The 20,683-nt window shown below is 28.0% G+C and overlaps 1 protein-coding gene across 1 annotated transcript; it reads right to left on the bottom strand.

The window, feature by feature from the left end:
* Positions 1-3,312: 3,312 nt before the first annotated feature.
* LOC119687101 (prisilkin-39) lies at positions 3,313-3,828 on the bottom strand. The gene is made up of 2 exons (XM_038101288.1): positions 3,492-3,828; positions 3,313-3,386 (listed from the first exon to the last, which is right to left on the bottom strand). Exons 1-2 carry the CDS (start codon positions 3,826-3,828, stop codon positions 3,313-3,315), a joined length of 411 nt encoding a protein of 136 aa, XP_037957216.1.
* Between the last annotated feature and the right edge of the window lie 16,855 nt (positions 3,829-20,683).

Here is a 20,683-nt window from a genome sequence, read left to right as displayed (position 1 = left end):
CGGTCTTTCATATAGAAATTACTATTTTTAAATTGTCGAAACCATGTCTCATATATTGTAATCAATGACACGTGCAATTGTTCTTTTACAGGTATAATATTCGACATGATCATTCTAAATATTCAACAAAGACGCTAGTTTTTGGAGGACGCAACTTGTGTGTGTTTATAGCTTAATGTATCAATCGAACACAACGAAACATATGTCAAATTAATACGCTGTGTGCATTTCACAAGCGCCATGGTTTAGTTAAAACTTATGCATATCTCTGGTACACATAGGTGCATACATGTCTTCATGGTTTTGTTTGCTATGTTTATAATCGGCAATATTCGTTGTATTTTAAATGTCATAACAACTTGAATTTTACTTATCAATATAATTTCTTTTAAAAGTACTGATTTATTAAGAATATTTAAGAGTATTCAGTACCTTTTATTGTTTATCGGATGATTTGTCTATGGTTTCAAAATAGGCAATAGTTCTGGCAATCACTTCTAAATTGCTGCTTTACACGTTATATGAAAGTCTGTGATCGTGGGGTAGTATCGTGGGGTAGTATCGTGGGGAGTCAGATTTGAAACTACGGTGGATGGGAAAACAATTCAAATTGTGATTTGTTCAGTTTTGTTATTGTAATGATTTGGCGATTGGATACTACCAATGTATAAATTTTATCACATACTTAATATTATATCTATCTTCCTTTTTCAAAGTATTGGATAAAAAAATATCGTGTGTACCACAAAATTCGGAGGATAAGTCAAAACCAGATGACATTTGCATTTTGGTCACTTTGGGCAGTTGTAGCCGGTTGCTATTCATTCAGCTGACTGCCGATTCGGCTCTGGGGTAGTGATGGATCTATGTTGCGTCTTTTGTTCCATATCGCTTGCAAAAAATTTAAACAGCGCTTAAAGTCATCAACATGTGAGCATGCTATATGGTAAAAATTTTGAGCACTTCTTTATCAACAAATGTAGTTGAAAATTTATCTACACTTGCGTTATCTTTAAAATGTCAGTCATCTTCCTGAACTATACTTTGTGCTCATTCTAAATGGTTTTTTAAGCATTTTGGATACCTTTTTGGACAAACATCTTATTCGGACGCTCAGTGAATTTAGAAAGATTTATATTAGCTCAACTAAGAGAAGTAATATATTGCATACGCGTCCATTTTTTCCATTGTTTTTTTTAATTAATAATTGTTTGCAATTTGGAGATTAGTAAAATACTATTTAAATTTCACATAAGATATACCACATTAATTTTGTTGACATATATTTAATAAATATTTTCTGGTAAATAGGTCAAATTTGATTTAATTTAAATAAATGAAAATAAGAAAATAATTAATTGTTTAGTTTTATGTGTCCATATATGTTCATTCGATGAAAATAAAGTCATTAATTTTTGAAAATTTTTAATTTAATTTTTTAAATTAATTTGTGATTCTTTAATGATCTTCTATTGAGATATAAATACCCAAAACTTAGCTTAGAAATTCTTGAAGCTTGCTGGTCGGAACCACGCATAGACCTTAAAGATCCGTAGCGATAGTAGATAAAAGTTTTTAAGAGCAGGTTATAACGTCGTACATTACTTAAGATATATGTGTCAGTGCTAAATTTTAAAAGATAGATCACTCTAACGTCATAGACTAAAAGAGCCCTACAAAATTGGTACCCGTAAATAATGTAAATGGAATTTTTGAGAGGCCCTTAGGACTCGGTGCTTTGTTAAAATTAAATTGAAATTAATTTGCAATTTATAATTAAAATTAAGCAAAAATGTACAATTATTATCATTGTATATATTCACAATATGCTGATGACAATTATTTAAGTATATACAATAGTCATAAACTTAAATTTTGTGATACTGTAAAAATATTTCTTTTAACTTTTATGATGTTATAAAATTGTTGAAGTCACAGGTTTATAATTTTTGTTAATCAGTAAAAATTATATATTAAAAAAAAAATTTAAAAAATATCTTTTGGGGCTTACAAATCGATAAGAAATTTTAACTAATTTTTTTTTACTCTACTAAAATTCTGTCGTTTCAAATATGATTTTCACATTAATATGTATCTATATTTGTTTGAGTTTTGAAAGGAAATTATAGTATATATTAGGGCTTAAATAAAAATAAAATATTAAATAAAATAAAAAAAAAATAAAATATTCTTATTTAAGCTGTAATCGTTATTGTTTTATTAAAAAATAAAAAATATTTATGTAATAACAATATTAATCAATTATAATCCAAAAATATATAAAAATAATAATTTATTTATTAGGGATTTTTGTTGTTTTTTAAATTATTATTTAAATAGCCACTGCAGAAATAGATAAGCTTTGATCTTGCCGAATCTTAAGTATCCTTCAAACGAGGCTGTTAATTAAATGCATTCTTCTATGTATAGAAGTAAAGTTAATAGTGATCTCAAAGCTTTGCTTGGCATGTCAGTTGTTATCAAGAATATACTAAACCCTACAGAGAGTCACTAACACATCATGATAATATTCATCATTCGTTTTTCTTTAAATGGTTGCTCGATAGCAACGCCAAAAGTATACAAATACAGACCGCATAACGATATAGCCAGCATTTAATACATATTGAACTGAGTATTAGAAGTACAAAATTACTCTAATAAACTACGTCTTCTATTTATATAGTAGTTGTAAAAAAAATTCATCTCTAGTATTATGAGAAATTAATGAGAATGTAATATACCAATGTACTATACTAATGGGTTTTTATTTTTGAAAAAATTTTTTAAGTAGAAATGTGGCTCAATGTATTTATTTTAACATCTACTGACTTTTTTCTCAATTCTTTATGAGTTGTTCAAACATATACTTAAAGATGAATATTCACCCTGTCATTTTGCACGTATGTAACACTGATTATACTGGTCTCGAGCAAGGTCGCCCAATCGAACTATTCATAAAAAAGCCAGAACTGAAAACTTTACAATGAATTTCATATAAATAATACTACATTTATTTATTGGAATTATTTATTTGGTTCAACATATAAATTAATTTAGTCACATAGGATTTGTAATTTGAAGAGATATCCTTCAAGAAGTTTAACTCAACTTCTTGTATTCTTAATTTATAATGATTAATTGCATTCCATTTAACTTAATAATATTTACAGTCAAACTAAATCTTACGTATACTTATATATTCCTAAACTTAATGCAGATAATATGAAAATTAGAGGAAATGAATCATTTACCGAACGAAACATTAGGATTGAATGTAGTGATGAGTAGTTTCTGCAGTAATTCATCATTTTATCCACCAAAATAACTGCCACCAGATGCTTGTGCAGTCGCCGTACCTCCACTGCTGCTGGCGTAGGCTGTATCTAGAGGAAGAAACATGTCCAAAACACTGAATTTTTATGAATAATTCAAAAGCAGATAAAAATACACAATGTCCGAATTTTATCACTCAAGTTACAAAAACTCACTTAAGCCGTTGCCGTAATAAGGATAACCTCCATAATAAGGATAACCACCACCACAAGAATAGCCACCACTGTAGCACGGATATGAGCTGCCATAACTGGGGTATTGTGGATAGTAGCTGTAGCTGGGCACACCACCATAGCCACCACCACCAAAACTATTTCCATACAGACCACCGTAACCGCCGCCACCGTATGCACCTCCATATGTACCACCGTAACCGTACGGATAACCACCTAATCCACCTAACCCGCCGAATACAGTGTATTGGGCTAACACAATTCTGGAGGAAATTGTGGCAACCAGGAAAAGGGTCGACGCAAGTAAGAAACGAAACATTTCCGCACGGCAAGATGCGACTCACAGGTATTTCAATTATGCAATTATTTATTTAGTTAATAGTTTTAAATTTATTTCAGTTTGTTATTCAAACAATTAGGCGCAGTGCGTGATCACCTGTCAACTAATCCAAAATCCCCCGAACTTTAACGCTTTTATACAGAAACTCTAATCAGTTAAACGATAAACAAATTATTTAATGTTGTTGGCATTGTTGGTTTAATGTTAATGAATAAATTTAATTGCAGAGATCAATGAATCGGTCACTGGGATTTTTTGTTTGCTGATGTGCAGTCTTCCGTCAAAATTTTATTTCTGTTTCGCTTTCTGTTTTTGGGGTTTCGATCTTCGATATTAGAACTCACATAAAATTTTCTAGTAAGTATAACCGATTGATTTTTTTTTATATAAATTTTGTCGTATAGAGTAACCCTGGTAGTAACTGCTAATTAAATTAAAGGCGTACTTAAATATTACCAAAAATGTTTACTATAATTATAATTACTTATTTTTAAATTGTTTCAATTAAATACATAAATAATTTCACAACGCTTCAACCACTCATAAATTTATTCAATCGGTTGACAAGCCAATTTTTAAGACTAGTTTAAAACAATTTAAATATTAAAAAAAAATTTTATTTTTATATATTATTGTCTTAATAAAAGAATGCGGTCTAGAGAGAAGAGGATAGCCATGTAACTATTTTGTCAATGACTTTCAATTAAGTTCATTTTTTTTCATTTATAATTTGGTTTAGGATAGTTAATCTATTTAAGACAAAAAAAATTTTAAACATCTATAGTGGATTGATAAAGACATTAATTTTTGTGAGTTAATATTTATTTATTGGGTTTTCATTATAAAACAAATAGTAAATAATCTTAAATATACTATTATATTATAAATATATTGAACTGACTCGGGTATCACATGATATTTGATATATATATATCACTACCAAATAGTCCAGTACCACATATTTGAGTCAAATACAAATATTGTTATTGAAATATATATTCGAAATATTTAAAAATAAAGCCGCGAACAATAGAACTAAGATAAAGTAACTCTCCAATAAGAAAGTTCAAAAAACAACTGTTAAAATCAGAAACTTTCAAAAGGTGTTGACTGAAAAATAAATAACAGATCTAGTTTCGCTAAAAAAATTTTAGAGTATGTGCTGTTGAGCTACATGATCTCTACCCTATCTTTTTGGTATAACGAATGATGTAATGGGAAGGCTCTATGTTGTTTCCAAAAATATAAATTATATGTATTTACAGTAATAAATTTTGATAATAAGCCTATTTTATGTAAGTATTAAAAAATGTATATATACATATATACACACAAAACTTAAGACTATATGAGATATAAAGCGACATTGACGTAGTCAAGAGGATAAAAATTTGGCGGCTTGGTCATGTTGTGCGAATGGAAGAAAATGTTACGGCCAGAAAGGTGTTTGATTCAGTATCCGCACGTGGAAAACGTGGTAGAGGACATACACATCTTCGGTAAAGGACCAGGTGTCCAAAGATTTGGGCGTGCTCGGTAGTACGAACTGGTGACAAGAAGCCACTGATCACATGCGGAGGCTACTTAATGCAGTCAATGATGACTTACGTCTGTAATGGCCAACTAAGTAAGTAAGTAAGAGCATACGTGCAATAATCAATTCACTTATTTGTTAGTTATATAGTGGTTTCATTATATAGAATATTTGTTGTATAGTTAGAATCTTCTTTATAAGGCCGGATTAATAAGTCAAAAGACAAATTTAGTAAAATCATTCTTTTTATATATATTTTTTCCCTTTAGCTCACTATATGTGGTTCAATGATCAGCTAATTTTTCTACCTTTCACAATAAGCCTCTTTGCTATCGATTATCTGCTGTTTGATAGCAAATCTTTTATATTTTAACTATTATTTTAGTCTTCATAGTAGGAAAAATTCGATACTTTAATTTGGAAAATGTATTCGATGTGGAAGAATTCGTTGTGAGATTCATAATATTTTGCAATGCCTGTTTAGCAATTGAGCACATAGATCTTATCTTGAAAATAAAGTTCATTTGCTTTCCGGCTTCACAATTTTCGTCTTTTCATTTAGTAAATACTTCATGCAAAATTTAGATAAATTACATTGCAACATTAATAGGTATTGTCTTCAAATTGGCGTTAGTGCTTTTGCTCCACAGTAAGGAACTGTTTTTATTCGTCTATCAGTGAAAATAATATAGTAAACTTTTTTGAGAAGTTTTGCTGCACCTGACCAAATTGGATTGTCCGAATAAAGGTCCAATATACGCCTATGTTCAAGCTATGTGTCATAATTATTAACCAACATGATTAAGGACTTAATGTCCTTCAGTGTTTAATCTTTTGAATAATATGAATATGAATATGAATAATCAAAATTCCTTAGTGAAACTAAAGCAATGAATTTTGTTCTAATTTAGACAATAAAAAGCTAAGAGATGATAGTTGCTTCAACGTAATAAAAATTTATTATCTTAAAAACCTTTTAGAAGAATTTATAAGAACTTGTTGAGTTGTACTATACTTTTGTCTAGGACTTTTGTCTGCGTCACATATGTTTAACTTTATGGCATATTCAAATGTGTTTTATTAACTAAAAACGAAAAAAAAATAACCTTATCTTAATTAAAATATTTGAAAATGATAGATTCGTGTTCCTTGTTGAATTACTATATAGTGCCTACATCAAATGCTAATTAACTGCAAGACGGTAATGATGTTGCCTATCTGGATGATATTGTGATGTCAAAAAAAATATTCTACTTTTCCATCGTATATTAGATACAAATTTCCACTATTTCACTTTATTGATATCTTTGCCTTAGGCCGAATTTCTGGGAAAGTTAAGTTGTTGGAACTTTTATTAAATACGGTACTTTATAAAAGTAATAGTAGTTTTCTAACAACTGTAGTAGCTAACAACTGTAAACGTTTTATAATTGGGAAGAGTACATTGTGTCAACAGATCGTCTAATCGGTACAGTAAAGAACTCAACAGGAGTGGTGATGCCCATTGGTCTAGCATCTGTAGTTAATACAATCGCTAAATTTTAATTTTATATTTGTACAATTTTATAGTGTCAAATTAAAAGCAAAATGCAGTAGAACTATTGGATGACTTTGTAGTGTTTGGCAATCCTAACAATTTTCAACTTGTACCTTTAACATTGAAGATTAATTACATGAAGTATGTTGGGAAAAATGAAATTATTTTCTGAATAACGAATATTTTTTTTATTAATAAAACAAGTTTGAGTGATAATTTTTTATATGGTTGCAAAGTTCATGAGTGGTATATTATACCAAAATTAATAACGGTCGGGAAGTTATTTTGGCCAATTTAAAAACTGTTCAGGAATTCCTCAAAAATTAGCCGAACTCTTTTATTGAATTTTATAGAAATGGAATTGAATATCTGAAAAACATCAATATATCATATGTTCACAAACATTTATGCATTTGTAGCTCAATATAACTTCTAATAGTCAATATACAAGGTGAACTTCAAATTTAACAGAAATATTTGAAAATAAGAATCTATTGGTGATCAACTGTACCGGTAAGGTCAACCCTGTGTTATTTACTTTGGGACGTACATTGAATTTATTAATACTTCACATTTCATATACATATACTCTTTTAGTTAATTAAATATGTTTTCCAATAATATATTTATATAATATACACTATCTTCTGTTCATTAAAGACATATAAAATATATTTAGAGAAAATAGTTTTTTAATACGTAATAATGTATATGAATGTAATTAGATGAAAATTTTAATAAAAAAAACTAATGTTAATGACTTCGATTGAAGTTTTGATCTGTTATCGTTCGGAAAACAATTCGAATCGAATTTTGCCCTTCAAATAAATTTATAAAATAAATTAAGTAAATTACCATTTATTAAATATAATTTTTTTATAAAATATTTAAGGTTAACTACAGTTCATTGCGAAGGTTTTTAAGTGTTTAACTCTATAATTTTATAATTTTTATAATTACTTTTCGTACAAAATATTAGTCAACAATCAAAAATACTGATTATACCAAAATTGCATGAATGTAATTAATTTTGAACTATGTATAGATAATATTATGAAATATTTGACGTTATCCAGAAGCATTAGATATGTACAAAATTCATCAGTTTAGGGTTTCTAATTTCTATTAAAGTATCATATTTATAATAATATTTCTTCAAATAATTTTAATTTTATTTATATTGATCTTTATCTCCAAATAATACATTTTGAAAAAATTGATTAATATAGCTACCTTTTAAGCAGAGAAGGGACTTACTCTATTAACATAAATTCTTTCCTTTCAGAAATTCTTACATATATTGTTATATAAATGCAGTATAGTAACATGTCCACCACTAGAAGTGCCAAAAATGTAAGTATCCGTCACTTTGTATTCGGTACTCAAGAAGTATTGTAGTAACAAATGCAGTATTTTTTACTACATTCACTATTTTTCCTTTAATAAATGTATTATAGCACTAAGCATTTGTTAGTATTACTCTTTAAAGTACTTACTTTCAATGAAATGATTACTTTTAAGTGTACTTTATTTACTTTAATTTTAACGGAGTACTTTGTATTTAAAAAAATCTTTTTAAAACTAAAAACTCTTTTTAAAAAAACTAAAAATCAGTTATTCATTAATAAAGCAAAATGTGTGAAAACTTTAATAACAAAACAATGTACAAAATGTGTAAATTTTCCTTAAATAAAATATAAAGCTTACATACAGGCATAGTTCAAGAAATAAGCAGAATTTTCTCATCCTACATTTGTGATATATTATCCTAATAAATTTTGTCGCCTGAGGTTCTCCTTACGTAGGAGATCCTCTAGGTAATATATTTGGGATTACACTTTATCCTAACCTAGAAATTAAAATAAAAAGATCAATTAGAAATGGACTTTATTTTTTGATGGACTTTATTTTGAATGTACTTTGAACCTAAACGGTTTACCGGAACCGTTTAGATTTTTTATAATAAATTTCATCAGCTGTCAAAATTCCGGTTACTTTGACAAATGATAGATTAAAATTCAAGTTAATATTTGATATATAACATCGGCCGGTTGTATCTGCTGTATTGGGAGTAGAAATATCAATTTTGTGCCATATTTTGAAAGTTTTAAGTGCGTTTGAAAAAATCTTAGAAATTATAACAGCTCAGCGCGCAATTCTTTTCTTTGACAGCAAACCATTATATATATTATCGTCGCCTGTTATATAGTAGATTTTCGCCTTTTAAGAATATCAGTAACAGGAATTCCTTTTTTATATTTTTTTTAAATACCTTTGATTGATATATTTATAAATCTTCTCAGTATTCTTAAGTCTCTAAAAGCCTCATACAAATTATATTTGCCATGGTGAATATATCTTTTGCCATTTAAACTATTAATTGTAATTCTAGCCCAGCTAGGATAATCTGTTTTAAAAAACTGATTGTTCATATTCAGTCATAAATGCATTTTTCTCAGCTAGTAGCTTAGAAATGACTTTGAAGTATTCATTAAAATAATCGCTGCAGTATTAATTATTGCCAATCAGTAAGCTGTAATCTTATTACTTTTATTTCTTTATAATGACTACAATAATATCATATATCAGTTTTAATGTAAATAAGTCTGCGAGGGAGGGGCTACTAAGATCTTGCAGCGAGGGAGTACATGTTTTCTATACAAAGTACAAGTAGTTGCCTCTCTACTATCTCCATATGTCTCTATACTTTGTATTTGAAGGCGAATCTTATCTCTTTATTTTATTGCTTAATTAAAAAGAAACTTTTAAATAATTGTTTATGATGAGCACTTTTTTCTGATATTATAATAAATATTACTTACACATGACTTTTGACAACGATGAAGTGTAATTTATTAAGCAAGTTATCATAAAATCTAAGCCCATTTATTGTCAAGTTAAACTCAGTAAATAGATGATAGTTCGCCTTCTTAATGATAGAGATTATTTTCTAAATGATGCATGGTTTATGGTTTAATGTAACAAAATAGTAATGATAAATACTATATGGTAAAAGTAAAGAATACTTCTATTCTAAACTCATCTATATTGGGGTTGATTGTAAATTATTACCAGATTAATAAGCAAGGTACAAACTAATTAACTGAATAAATAAAAATCGGTAAATGAGAAGGATTTAATTGTACTTAGACAAAAGCTCAATTTTAAGTTATTAATTAAGTTTTACGATAAGAAATTATATTTGAACTGCTGATTTGTATTTGTAAATAAAAAGGCTCGCTTTAAAGGTCCCTTCCCTATAAATGGCAACATTCTACACTTTTTTCAGATACTGTCGGTTTGAGTTCACTAGATTGCTTTTTGTGGATAAGTTTTCATTTTTATATATTCTGATGCAGCGCACACTGCATGATTTCCGCAGATTAAAAATCCGTGCACACAAACTCTTATCATGGTTTGACATGTATTTTGACATTTATGTATTTTGAGTCGTAAATGAAAATTTTTGATAAATAAAAAATAAAATAACTTAAAATAAAAATTTAAATAAAAATAAAATAAAAACTATTAATGCATGCGTTAAGTCTTTCTTATTATACGGATCGGAGACATAGCTTGTAACGGAGGAGACTAAAAAGACACTACAAACTTTCATCAACCGAAACATAATGATGTTATGATGGCTAAGAACGATGTCAAATGAAGAACTCTGAAGTCAAACAAACCAAACGTCTATTAATGTTGAAATAGGCCATACCCTATGTAAGGCTTGTGACGATATCACGCACGCAGCGCTAACATGGGAACCCGGCGTAGAGACAGGCCAACGACAACATGACGAAGAACAATTAATACGAAAACAAGCAAATCATTTAATGAACTTCAACAAATTTCGCAAAATAGAGATAGTTGCAAATCACTTGTTGTATCCTTAAGCTCCTAATGGAGGATAGAATAAAATAAATGATTAATAATAATTATATTATATTTATATTATAAATTTATGAGTTTTATATGCGACTATGGTACCCATATCAAAGTAAGGGACATATGATTAGATGAAGAACAATAATTTGGAAGCATATATAATTTCAGTTATGTCCAGATTTAATATAGAAAATCTAATAAATATTATCATTCTAGTACCGATTTTAACCCATTTCGGCCACGAATATTGTCTACAAGTGTTATTTTGGGGTACTCACGGGCATACTGAATGGCGTCTGTAATAAATGTTTCAGAACCAAAATTTTGACATACGTTTGTTGCACAAAATAGATTCCAGTTTAAAATATACATTTCGATACGCTTGTATTAAGTCAATCCATTTATATCGCAGTTATATTTGAATTTGAACCAATATATACTAAAATATATTTTGTGCCTTTATATAGTATAAGTCAAAACTTCTTTTTTAGCAACACATAGCATTTCTCACTTAACAATAATATAATACTTATAACAGCCTTATTCACTATTCAAGAAAGATTTTGTCACGAACTTTTTTATTATTAGCAATCTAGAATACATTAGTACTTTTTGTTTTTTTTATTATAATCGCATAAAATAAAGTTTTTTTAGTAATTTCAATATTATCGGTAGTATAACTTAGAAGTAATATTTGTGTAAAGAACAATTGTTGATAAAGACTTTTATACATATGTTGAGCAATATACTTATTTTTATCTTTGCTGCTTTAAAAACAAATAACTATTTACATATAAAAAATATCAGTGGTTGATGTTAAAAGATAAGTTTATTCTGCTTGGTCCCATATGATTTGAAGGTCCCATATTAAAACATACTTTGATCATCAAAACAGATAATAATTATAAAATATTTTTCTTCAAATTTGTTCAAATAATGAGGTCAAAATCTTGCAGTCACTTAGAATTCTTCAGTGGAATATATAATCTGAAAATAAGAAACTTCGAGTTTAGGAACTACAGACCTTATAATACTAAAGTACTATTTTTTTTTACATTTATTACCATTCACTGCGATCTGTCACTTAAGAATAGACAATGAACAATATTTAAGAGTAAATGGCTAAATACTTAAAATTATTGTGTGCTTGATGGATTGTACACAGTAGAACATCCATCTGTTGAAGTAGATCACAGATTAAAGTTCAAGCGGCGTTTGTTTGCAGAAACGTGTGAACTTTCTTCATTCTGCTATAATTCTAATAACAAAATGGTTAGGATGATATTGCATACGTTTTTTGTGATTTCTGTCCTGACTTTTTATATCGTCCTTAACTACGAGATCGCGGTGTATGCATTTATTTGTCATATATCTAAGAGCATTTGAGTTTATTCTAAGGGTTTTTGATTGGAAACGTGGGATAAACTTTATATTTGAAGATGCAGCAGTTCCCCAGAGTTCAATGCTGTATGGTAAGTCCAGATTTTATGAAGTATAGCTTTGTAGATAAGAAGTTTATTTTTGATGAAGAGCTTTGAGCTTTTGTTTAGTATCCAATAGAACTCTTGCAGTCTGATGCCAAGTGCTTTTACTGGCAAATAATAGTCAGTTTCTTAAGTATATGTAATAGACCTGTATGTTATTAAAAATTAACATCAATTTATACTGAAATATAGCAAATTTAAAAAATTTATTTGAAAGACTGATTTTGATATATTCTAGCATTATTATTAAGGTTTTGTAGAAAAATTCACAATTTGTATTCCATAGTAGGATAAAAAATACTGTTTTCGGTAAAGACAAAAACTAACTTTATATGCATTGTCAATCGGATCTTTCTTGTGTGTCATATTTGAATACTAGAATTGCTTTTAAACTGAGTATATTCAGTCAATAACAGAAAAAATATAAATATATATTGTATAACTTTGTGGTGATATCGTACTTAAGTATTTATGGTTTCAACTTCGATTTTAAGGCATCCTGGTCTATGTGTCGTATTTCGTTCTGCTGTAGCGAACACGATATGTACCATCATCGAAACATATTGGCCAAAAATCTTTCTCAATACTTAGCATTTGTGGAATAGTAGTTGATATATTTCATTTGCTTTAAGTGTCAATACTTTTTAGCCATGCGTCAGTACTGGTGTAAATGTAGGCATTTAAACATACGGATCTTTTGTAGTCTTGACAAAATTTTAGATTTGAAAAGTTTTATATGTACGTAGTATGTGTTATATGCTGCCTAAATTATATCTTATATCGCAGGTAATGCGTGCTCTTTAAAATTCAGAACCACTCCAAGGTTCTGTGACCGCTTCAAAGCTAGTATTGAAACTACAGAATTTATGCTACATTTATTAAACCTTTAATAAATGTCGCATAATTTTATATATAAAATTATTGCTATTTTTATGACAACATATTTTGTATTTTTCATTAATTTTCATTATTTTCATTAATACTTCTCTAAAAATCTACTATAAATCAATTTTTTGGTCCCACTCTGTACTTAAAGCGTGGTTAAGGTATTGAGTTTCTTTCACGCCAGTGGTTTTATTTTCGAAAGGGGTTTATTGAACCCTTGATTCATGTATCGGCTAAAAAATTGAGCAATGCTTAAACTAATAAATAAATTTACTAGTATTTAATAAATAAAGACCATTAATTTGAATGTGTCAATAATTTTTACCGAATTAAATAATTTATCTATTTAAATTATTTAATTCGGTAGAAAATATTTAGATATTCAAATGAATGGTCTTTATCAAAATGCGGTAAGGACGTTAGAAAATTTATTAATTTTTATTTTTTATTTTTTTATTTAACAACTAAATTTCACTTAAGTGAAAATATCAAGTTTTATTATTTTCAAAATTCATATAAATAACCCGGTCCTTCCTGGCCCGGTTACTTTATCTGAAATCGATATGTTGAAAAATCTTGAGAACTCAATTTTAAAATATTTGCGTAGGCCTCAATTTTAATCACAATTTTAAGATGCCAAATTTGACATCTTTTAATTTTCTATACAGATTATTGCCCAGTACTGGCATAAAATTATTGGATCTATTTATGGGGCAAATGTATTCTGGTGATTAACTTCATTCACATGCAAAGTTGTTTGAGTCCAATTAGTTTTAATTGCTAGACTGTGTTAGTAATGCATTGCGACACATAACGAGATCTGAATATTTAATGCAGTTTCAGAAATCCTTAAACTGAGACAAATGCTGAATAAATAAGCTACAAACACAGAAAAGTATGCAACATTCCGTGTTTGATAATAATTTGCTACAGAAATTTATCGCAAACTTAACGGGTAAGGACGAACGCTACCGAGTGTCTTAATGATATTCATTTTTACACAGAGAAAACATTTCAATTAAATTTTTATATTATTAACATTTTTAAAATCAATTGTGTAGAAATATTGTTTTATTTTTTCGAAATTATAAACACAGCAAGTAAATTTGTTAATAAAAAACTTTCATAGTAAAGTAACAAAACTCCAGAAAAATATGTTAACAAAAAAGTCAAGTACGGCTTTGGATCAGTTGGTTAAGGTGTGCTGATTCTGAGCTTCACATTTGGCAGGACCCGAGTTCGATACTTCCTGGTACTTGCAGTCTCAAAAGTAATTATTTACGAATAATTAAATACAAGAATTATTTCCAAGACCGCTGATGATGGGTATTTGGCAATACTCGAAACATCTGTATGGTCAGCTAAAACTTCAATTAATTAAAATAATATAAAAAATTAATTTTTGTTGTTGTAGTTCACTACTGTTCGAAAAACCTCTTTATAAAATTTTTATAATATTAACATTTTTAAAATCAATTGTGTAGAAATCTTATGTTTTATTTTTTCGAAATTACAACGAAAGTGTTGTTTTGTAGAATGGCGTAATGAATGTTTTCACTTTTTCAGAAAAAATGTAAGCCTTAAATAATTTATGATATATAATCGTCCCAATACATAAATATGAAACATTCTTAAATATTTTTTTAAAGTTTTTCTAGAAGTGTAAAGAAACAATATTGCCGAATTGCTAAAAAATAAAAAAGGATGGTATTCGTATGTGTTGAATACAAAGTAACTTTTCATTCATGAATTTTTAATCATTCAATGTGGCGCACAATAATTCAAATAGTAACGGCTGTCACCTACTAAGCACAGGTAAGACCAGTGGGAGTTGATATAACATAATTCAAGAGGCTGCTGTGACCACCTGATTGAGTGACTTCGTTATGCTCATGCGCCGAAAAGCACACTCATATTAATTTACTTTAATCTCTTCAATTGGTCGACTAGCTCCTTTAATATGCATATTCTTTGTACGTTTGAGTGCATTTTAACGTGGGTGTATTAGCAGGTATTTATACAGGGTGATCAAATGTAATAAAAGTAGTTGAGTTTAGAATGGTTAATAATGTGTTCATTTCTATTATAAAATATTTCGAGGCGTTTTACTTAAGCAAAATTTTTTTTTTTAAATTATATGTAAATGACCAGAAATATTTTAATATACAAGTTATTAGATCCTTTTTATAAGCACAGAGTTTACAAATGTTCCCAAACTATAATCTGCTATACAAAATTTATTTAAATGGAAAACAAAAATTACTAATATACAATATGATTTCGTTTATGATTGGTTTATGATTTCGTTCTCTTATAAACACAGCAAGTAAATTTGTTAATAAAACTTTCACAGCAAAGTAACGAAATGTGTGAACATAAAAGCCAAGTACGGTTTTGGGTCAGTTGGCTAAGGTGCGTTGACTCTAAGCTTCAAATTTGGCAGGACACGAGTTCGATTCATGGTATTTGCAGTCTCAAACAATTATTTACGAATAATTAAATATAAGAATTATTTCTAATGGCACTAATGATGAATATTTGGCAATACTCGAAACAGCTGTATAGCCAGCCAAAAATTTAATTAATTAAAATAATATAAAAATAATTTTTGTTGTTGTAGTTTACTGTTGTTCGAAAAACTTTTTTGTACAATAATAATAAAATTAAAAATAAACAAAAATAATACAATTCATAAATTTTTTTCGTTAATGTTTAAAAAAAATAATTTAAAAAACACATAAAAGTATTTTTTGAGTGTCTGGCTTCATATTAATATTAATATCCATAGGTATCAAAATTTAGAATATTAATCAGTTTAGTCATTGAAACGTCTCAATTTCGTCTAATCGTCCATATCGATTTTACTACTAACCATTATTAATTATTATTATTATATTTGAGTTTGTGACTTTAAGCTTGTGAGAATAAAGTCTGCAAGCGTATTAAATAGATTAGAAATGATCTTAATTTAATTGAGTAGAAATAAATAATGTATATTCAAAAAAGATATTTTAATTTTTTTAAACTATTTAAACTATTTAATAATTTAATAAGTACAAAATGTATTAATAATTAAAAATCTATTTACCCGGATATTATTTCAGCAGTTATAACATGTCCGTAAATCTCCGGGGCTAAAAGAAATCATTGCAAAATTAACAATAATATGGACTACAGTTTACGTGGTGTTGCCTCTTAGGCATTTTGGACTTTCTTTCTAGGTCCATTTTGTCAATTTTGTCGTGATTTCTGTTGCTGATTTATGCGTGGTGAAATTGGACCTTGTAAGTTCAGGTGAATTGAATGAACATGTAGTTGAAATATTGAGTTGGATCTTTCAGAACTGTACCAGCAGTTTGAAATATAAAGGATTTTTATTTCTTCACCCAAATATATAAGAAAAGGACATTAACACTAAAATTGCAATGCTTTCCAATAAACTTTTTCGGAACAAAAGTATTAAATCTTAAAGGTTGTAAGTCTGGTATTTAATGCATAAATACCTTTGCATAAAACCTTTTCCTGAAATTGCTGCTCAATCGCTCTTAGAAATCGATTAATTAAAATTAATATAATTATAATTTATTTAAACAATTTCAATTTCGTTTCAATAAAAACTTTTAATATTTTTAATTGAACTTAAAATGATTATTTTGATAAGCGGTAGTCAACTATATCAGTCTAAGCTTTAACCTATAATGAAACATCAAAATTTTATTAAAAATAATTCCAAAAAATCGCTGAAGAAGTGAATAAACAGTTTTTAATTATTGATAACATAATATTATTATTGCAAATATGTTTTTATAAATTTAATGAATTTTATAATCCTTATATATATTATGAATAAATAATGTATTTTCTCTACAAATCATTATTTGTCCTAATTTCGAATTATTTCGACTAAAATTGTCTCAATAATATCAATGAAATGGCAAATTAGCAAAAAAAAAAACAAATTTCAGAAGTAAACTAGAACCACAGAACAAAAACAAAAACGAAAAGAAAAATAGAAAAAAATGGAATGTTTTTCACTCAAATTTGGCAAAATGCGGTCTGTGAAAATCACTCGCAAAAAGTAACTTATACGCCGCGAGAGCCATACCACGTAATTGAATTCCAAATTCAAAATGAGTGTAAATATTGTGTACTGAGCGGAAGAGATTTTGAGAGCATAAACACAGAAAAATGACAAAACAAAACACAAAAAATCAATTAAAATGCACTTGAGTACACCGCACGCACTGGTGCCCAACGTTGCTATGCAATGCACTCGTAGCATTCGCTACTCGCCATTCGCCATTCGCCACCCAAAACTGCTTTCCACAGTCCATATAGGACAGAAATGTCTCGTGCAGTGCACTGTGAACCTAAATTGCAACCAAAAAACACTCGAAACAAAAAAATTAGTGGAAAAATATTCGAAATGAAATGAAATTTTTCACTTAAAAAAACTGCATTCGCTGCAGCTCCCTTTTCAGTTATTTGTGAATTTTCACAGAGTTCAGTCCTGAACGCTTAACCACTCACGCCTTCAAATTGTTAAATATACGCATCAACTAATTAATGCAATAACCACACCGATCTATTAATTGTCCGTGGACCCAATCCAAAATACCAGCTACCAAGAAATTTTTATGATTTGTGCATCCTTGCAATATCCGCAAAAAAAACAAAATAATAATAATTCGTTGTATGCTATCAAAATCGAGAATTTAATGAACGTAGTCTTTAACCGCCTGATTGGGGCGTACCACCTATTGATTATATCTGTTGTCTGTCATTAGCCAAAGCGGAACTTAAACGAGCTCAAAACCGAAAATCATCACACAAAACTGTTTGAGTGTTTTGACTGCAGACATTGAGAGAAAGTAAACAAATTGAAACTTAAATTTGTGAAATTTATGTATTCTGATTAATAAAAGTTAAAATAAAGAAAACACTTATAAATATATAACACGTAGAAAAAACAAAAAAAACAAATTAAAATCATAAGTGAATATATAAAAAATAAACAAAAAACATTAAACCCAGAAGAAGAAAGTAAAATTATTTGAAGCCAAAGAAATATTAAAAACAATTTAAAAAATATTAATATAAAAATATTGAAAACAATTTAAGGTAAATTAAAATTAATAAAATTTTGTGTATTTTAATATTTTTGATGAAATAAATAACGTTTTTTACTTATCCTTAAGCATTCAGTAATAATCTAGCTTAACATTAATTTTCTTATTCTGGAGCCAGAACTAGGATTATAAGCTTAATTTTTCACTCACTTTTTTTTGGTATTGTCTTACACTCAATTAGATTACTATAAATAATAATATAAATATTCCATTTAATAAATATATTAAATAGAAAAATTTATAACAGTTGGAAATATAAACGATTAACTTAAGAATGTATAAAAATAGTTTTTAAAAATGATAATTTCATTTCATAAAGAAAAATTTGATATTAATATGATAATATTCCTCTGGCTGGTTCTAGCTTGACCTTCTCTCTACTACTCACTATTACGAGGATTTGTGGATTCAAAACGACTTTCTAAGCTAATTGAGGAAGTTTTGTTTCTCCCTTCACCACAACTAACTTACTATGATGATATTAGTATGTTAATAATAAAGATGGTGGTAATGTTGATAACTTGAATATTGGATTATAAGTTATATATAGCGCTTTGTTTTTATTTCATGATTTTCCAATATTAGATATTTTCTTTTGATAGCTGATATTCAGTGTCATATTCGGTTGCTGTCACTTACAATTATTCTGAGGACTCGAATCTGTTAGAGTCGCTTAATAGCTTATAATACATTATTGCTTCTTTGACATTAATAGCTTATTAATCACTATAATATAAACAAATACTCTTAATAACTTGCTCAACATGATGACTCGGATGGGAATAACTATGTCCATAAACGTCTCATAATGATCTATGTCGTTTTTGAAATCAATCCAGATAATATTGAAATCGTAAGTAATTCAGCTAAAAGCATGTACCCACATTTACTCAAAATAAATTCCTTTACTTTATAATGGTATATTATAGCCATATTACACATCTTCTTCACTCTCCTAACTCAGGAACTTAATAATATGTGAACATAAAAGTTGTTTCAACAAATATAGTGGAAGCTTGAAAAATAGGAACCACCTGCAATATTGAAAAAAAACTATTTTTTTAAAAAATTTTATTTGTGATATACAAAACAAGAACTGATCCATTTATATGGATGGATAAACATTTTTTTGAGAACTGATTTGTTTGTATTTCTAATTTTATATTTCCGTTTGTCCCAGGTATATTAGGTATATTAGATATTAAATCTTAATTTGATTTCAGCTAAGTCTTCATCATTAAACCTAATACGATTACTATTACTATTTTACAAAGGCAATTTTAAAGGTTTCATTGTAATAAATGATAACAAATTTAGTTGTATTATTAATTACTTAACATATATGACTAGGGTTAAATAAATATAAAGAGTCTTAATTTATTTAATTTAGGTAATTATTATTGGTTTTATAGTATTTAATCAATGATTGAAATTTAATCCTTATGTTCCTTGGGCTCTACCTATTAGTAAGCGTAAGCCATCAACTATTTTGATCACAAGCCACAGAACTTAAAACAAACATTAGCCGAAAAGCAATTCTGTATAAAATAAAGAATTGAATATCTGAGTCCAACGCAAATATTGACGTATGAAGCTCTATAATTGTAAATTCGTCAATTTCTTCGGCAAAATTACCCATATCATCTATGTAACAATGACCATTAGGAATATTTATGTTCTTTTTTAAGATTTCTGTCAGATTTTAGTTTAACGTGAATAGCTAAAGAAGAGTATGAATACAATCCGATTTCAAAAATAATAAAAACATGACATATATTTCTTTTTCCTTTTAATATATCGCTCTGCACTCAAAATTCAAATCTTGATCTCTCATCAGCGATAGCAACAAATCCAATAGACATGCACTAAGAATATAGAAATGTATAAACTATGGGAACAGGTGGTTTCACATTATCCACAAAAGGCACTTTATAACATAATAACTCCAAATATCTAAAATAGATATCTGTAGCAATGAGAAATTTATTGGTAAATCTGTTATAATTATGTATGCATGAAAAGTAAAAAAGTAAAAAAATACAGAGAATTTATTGATTTATTGACATTTGTTATAATTAAAACCTTAACCTGTCTTTGTCAAAAATATTTAAAAATGCTAAATTGAAGTAGTTGCTAGTTTTCAAACAAAAACACAAATCTGTTAAATAAGTTGAGTCCAAGGCAGTTAAAAAGAGATCCAACTGATTTATCTTATATAGATAAGATATAACTTTTTTTATTAAGTGAAAAATTCAATTATTAATCATACTTGGTACTCTATATTTAGGGGATCATAGCCAGTTTTCTTTTATCCAATGCCATTGCATTGGATTAGACCAATTCATTGTCCACATATTGAGCTACCTATCTGGTATCA

Source organism: Teleopsis dalmanni, chromosome 1 (genome assembly GCF_002237135.1).
Source record: "Teleopsis dalmanni isolate 2A chromosome 1, ASM223713v2, whole genome shotgun sequence".
Taxonomy (NCBI): domain Eukaryota; kingdom Metazoa; phylum Arthropoda; class Insecta; order Diptera; family Diopsidae; genus Teleopsis; species Teleopsis dalmanni.
The sequence above is the reverse complement of the archived record's forward strand: the minus strand, read 5'-3'. Positions and strand labels throughout refer to the sequence as shown.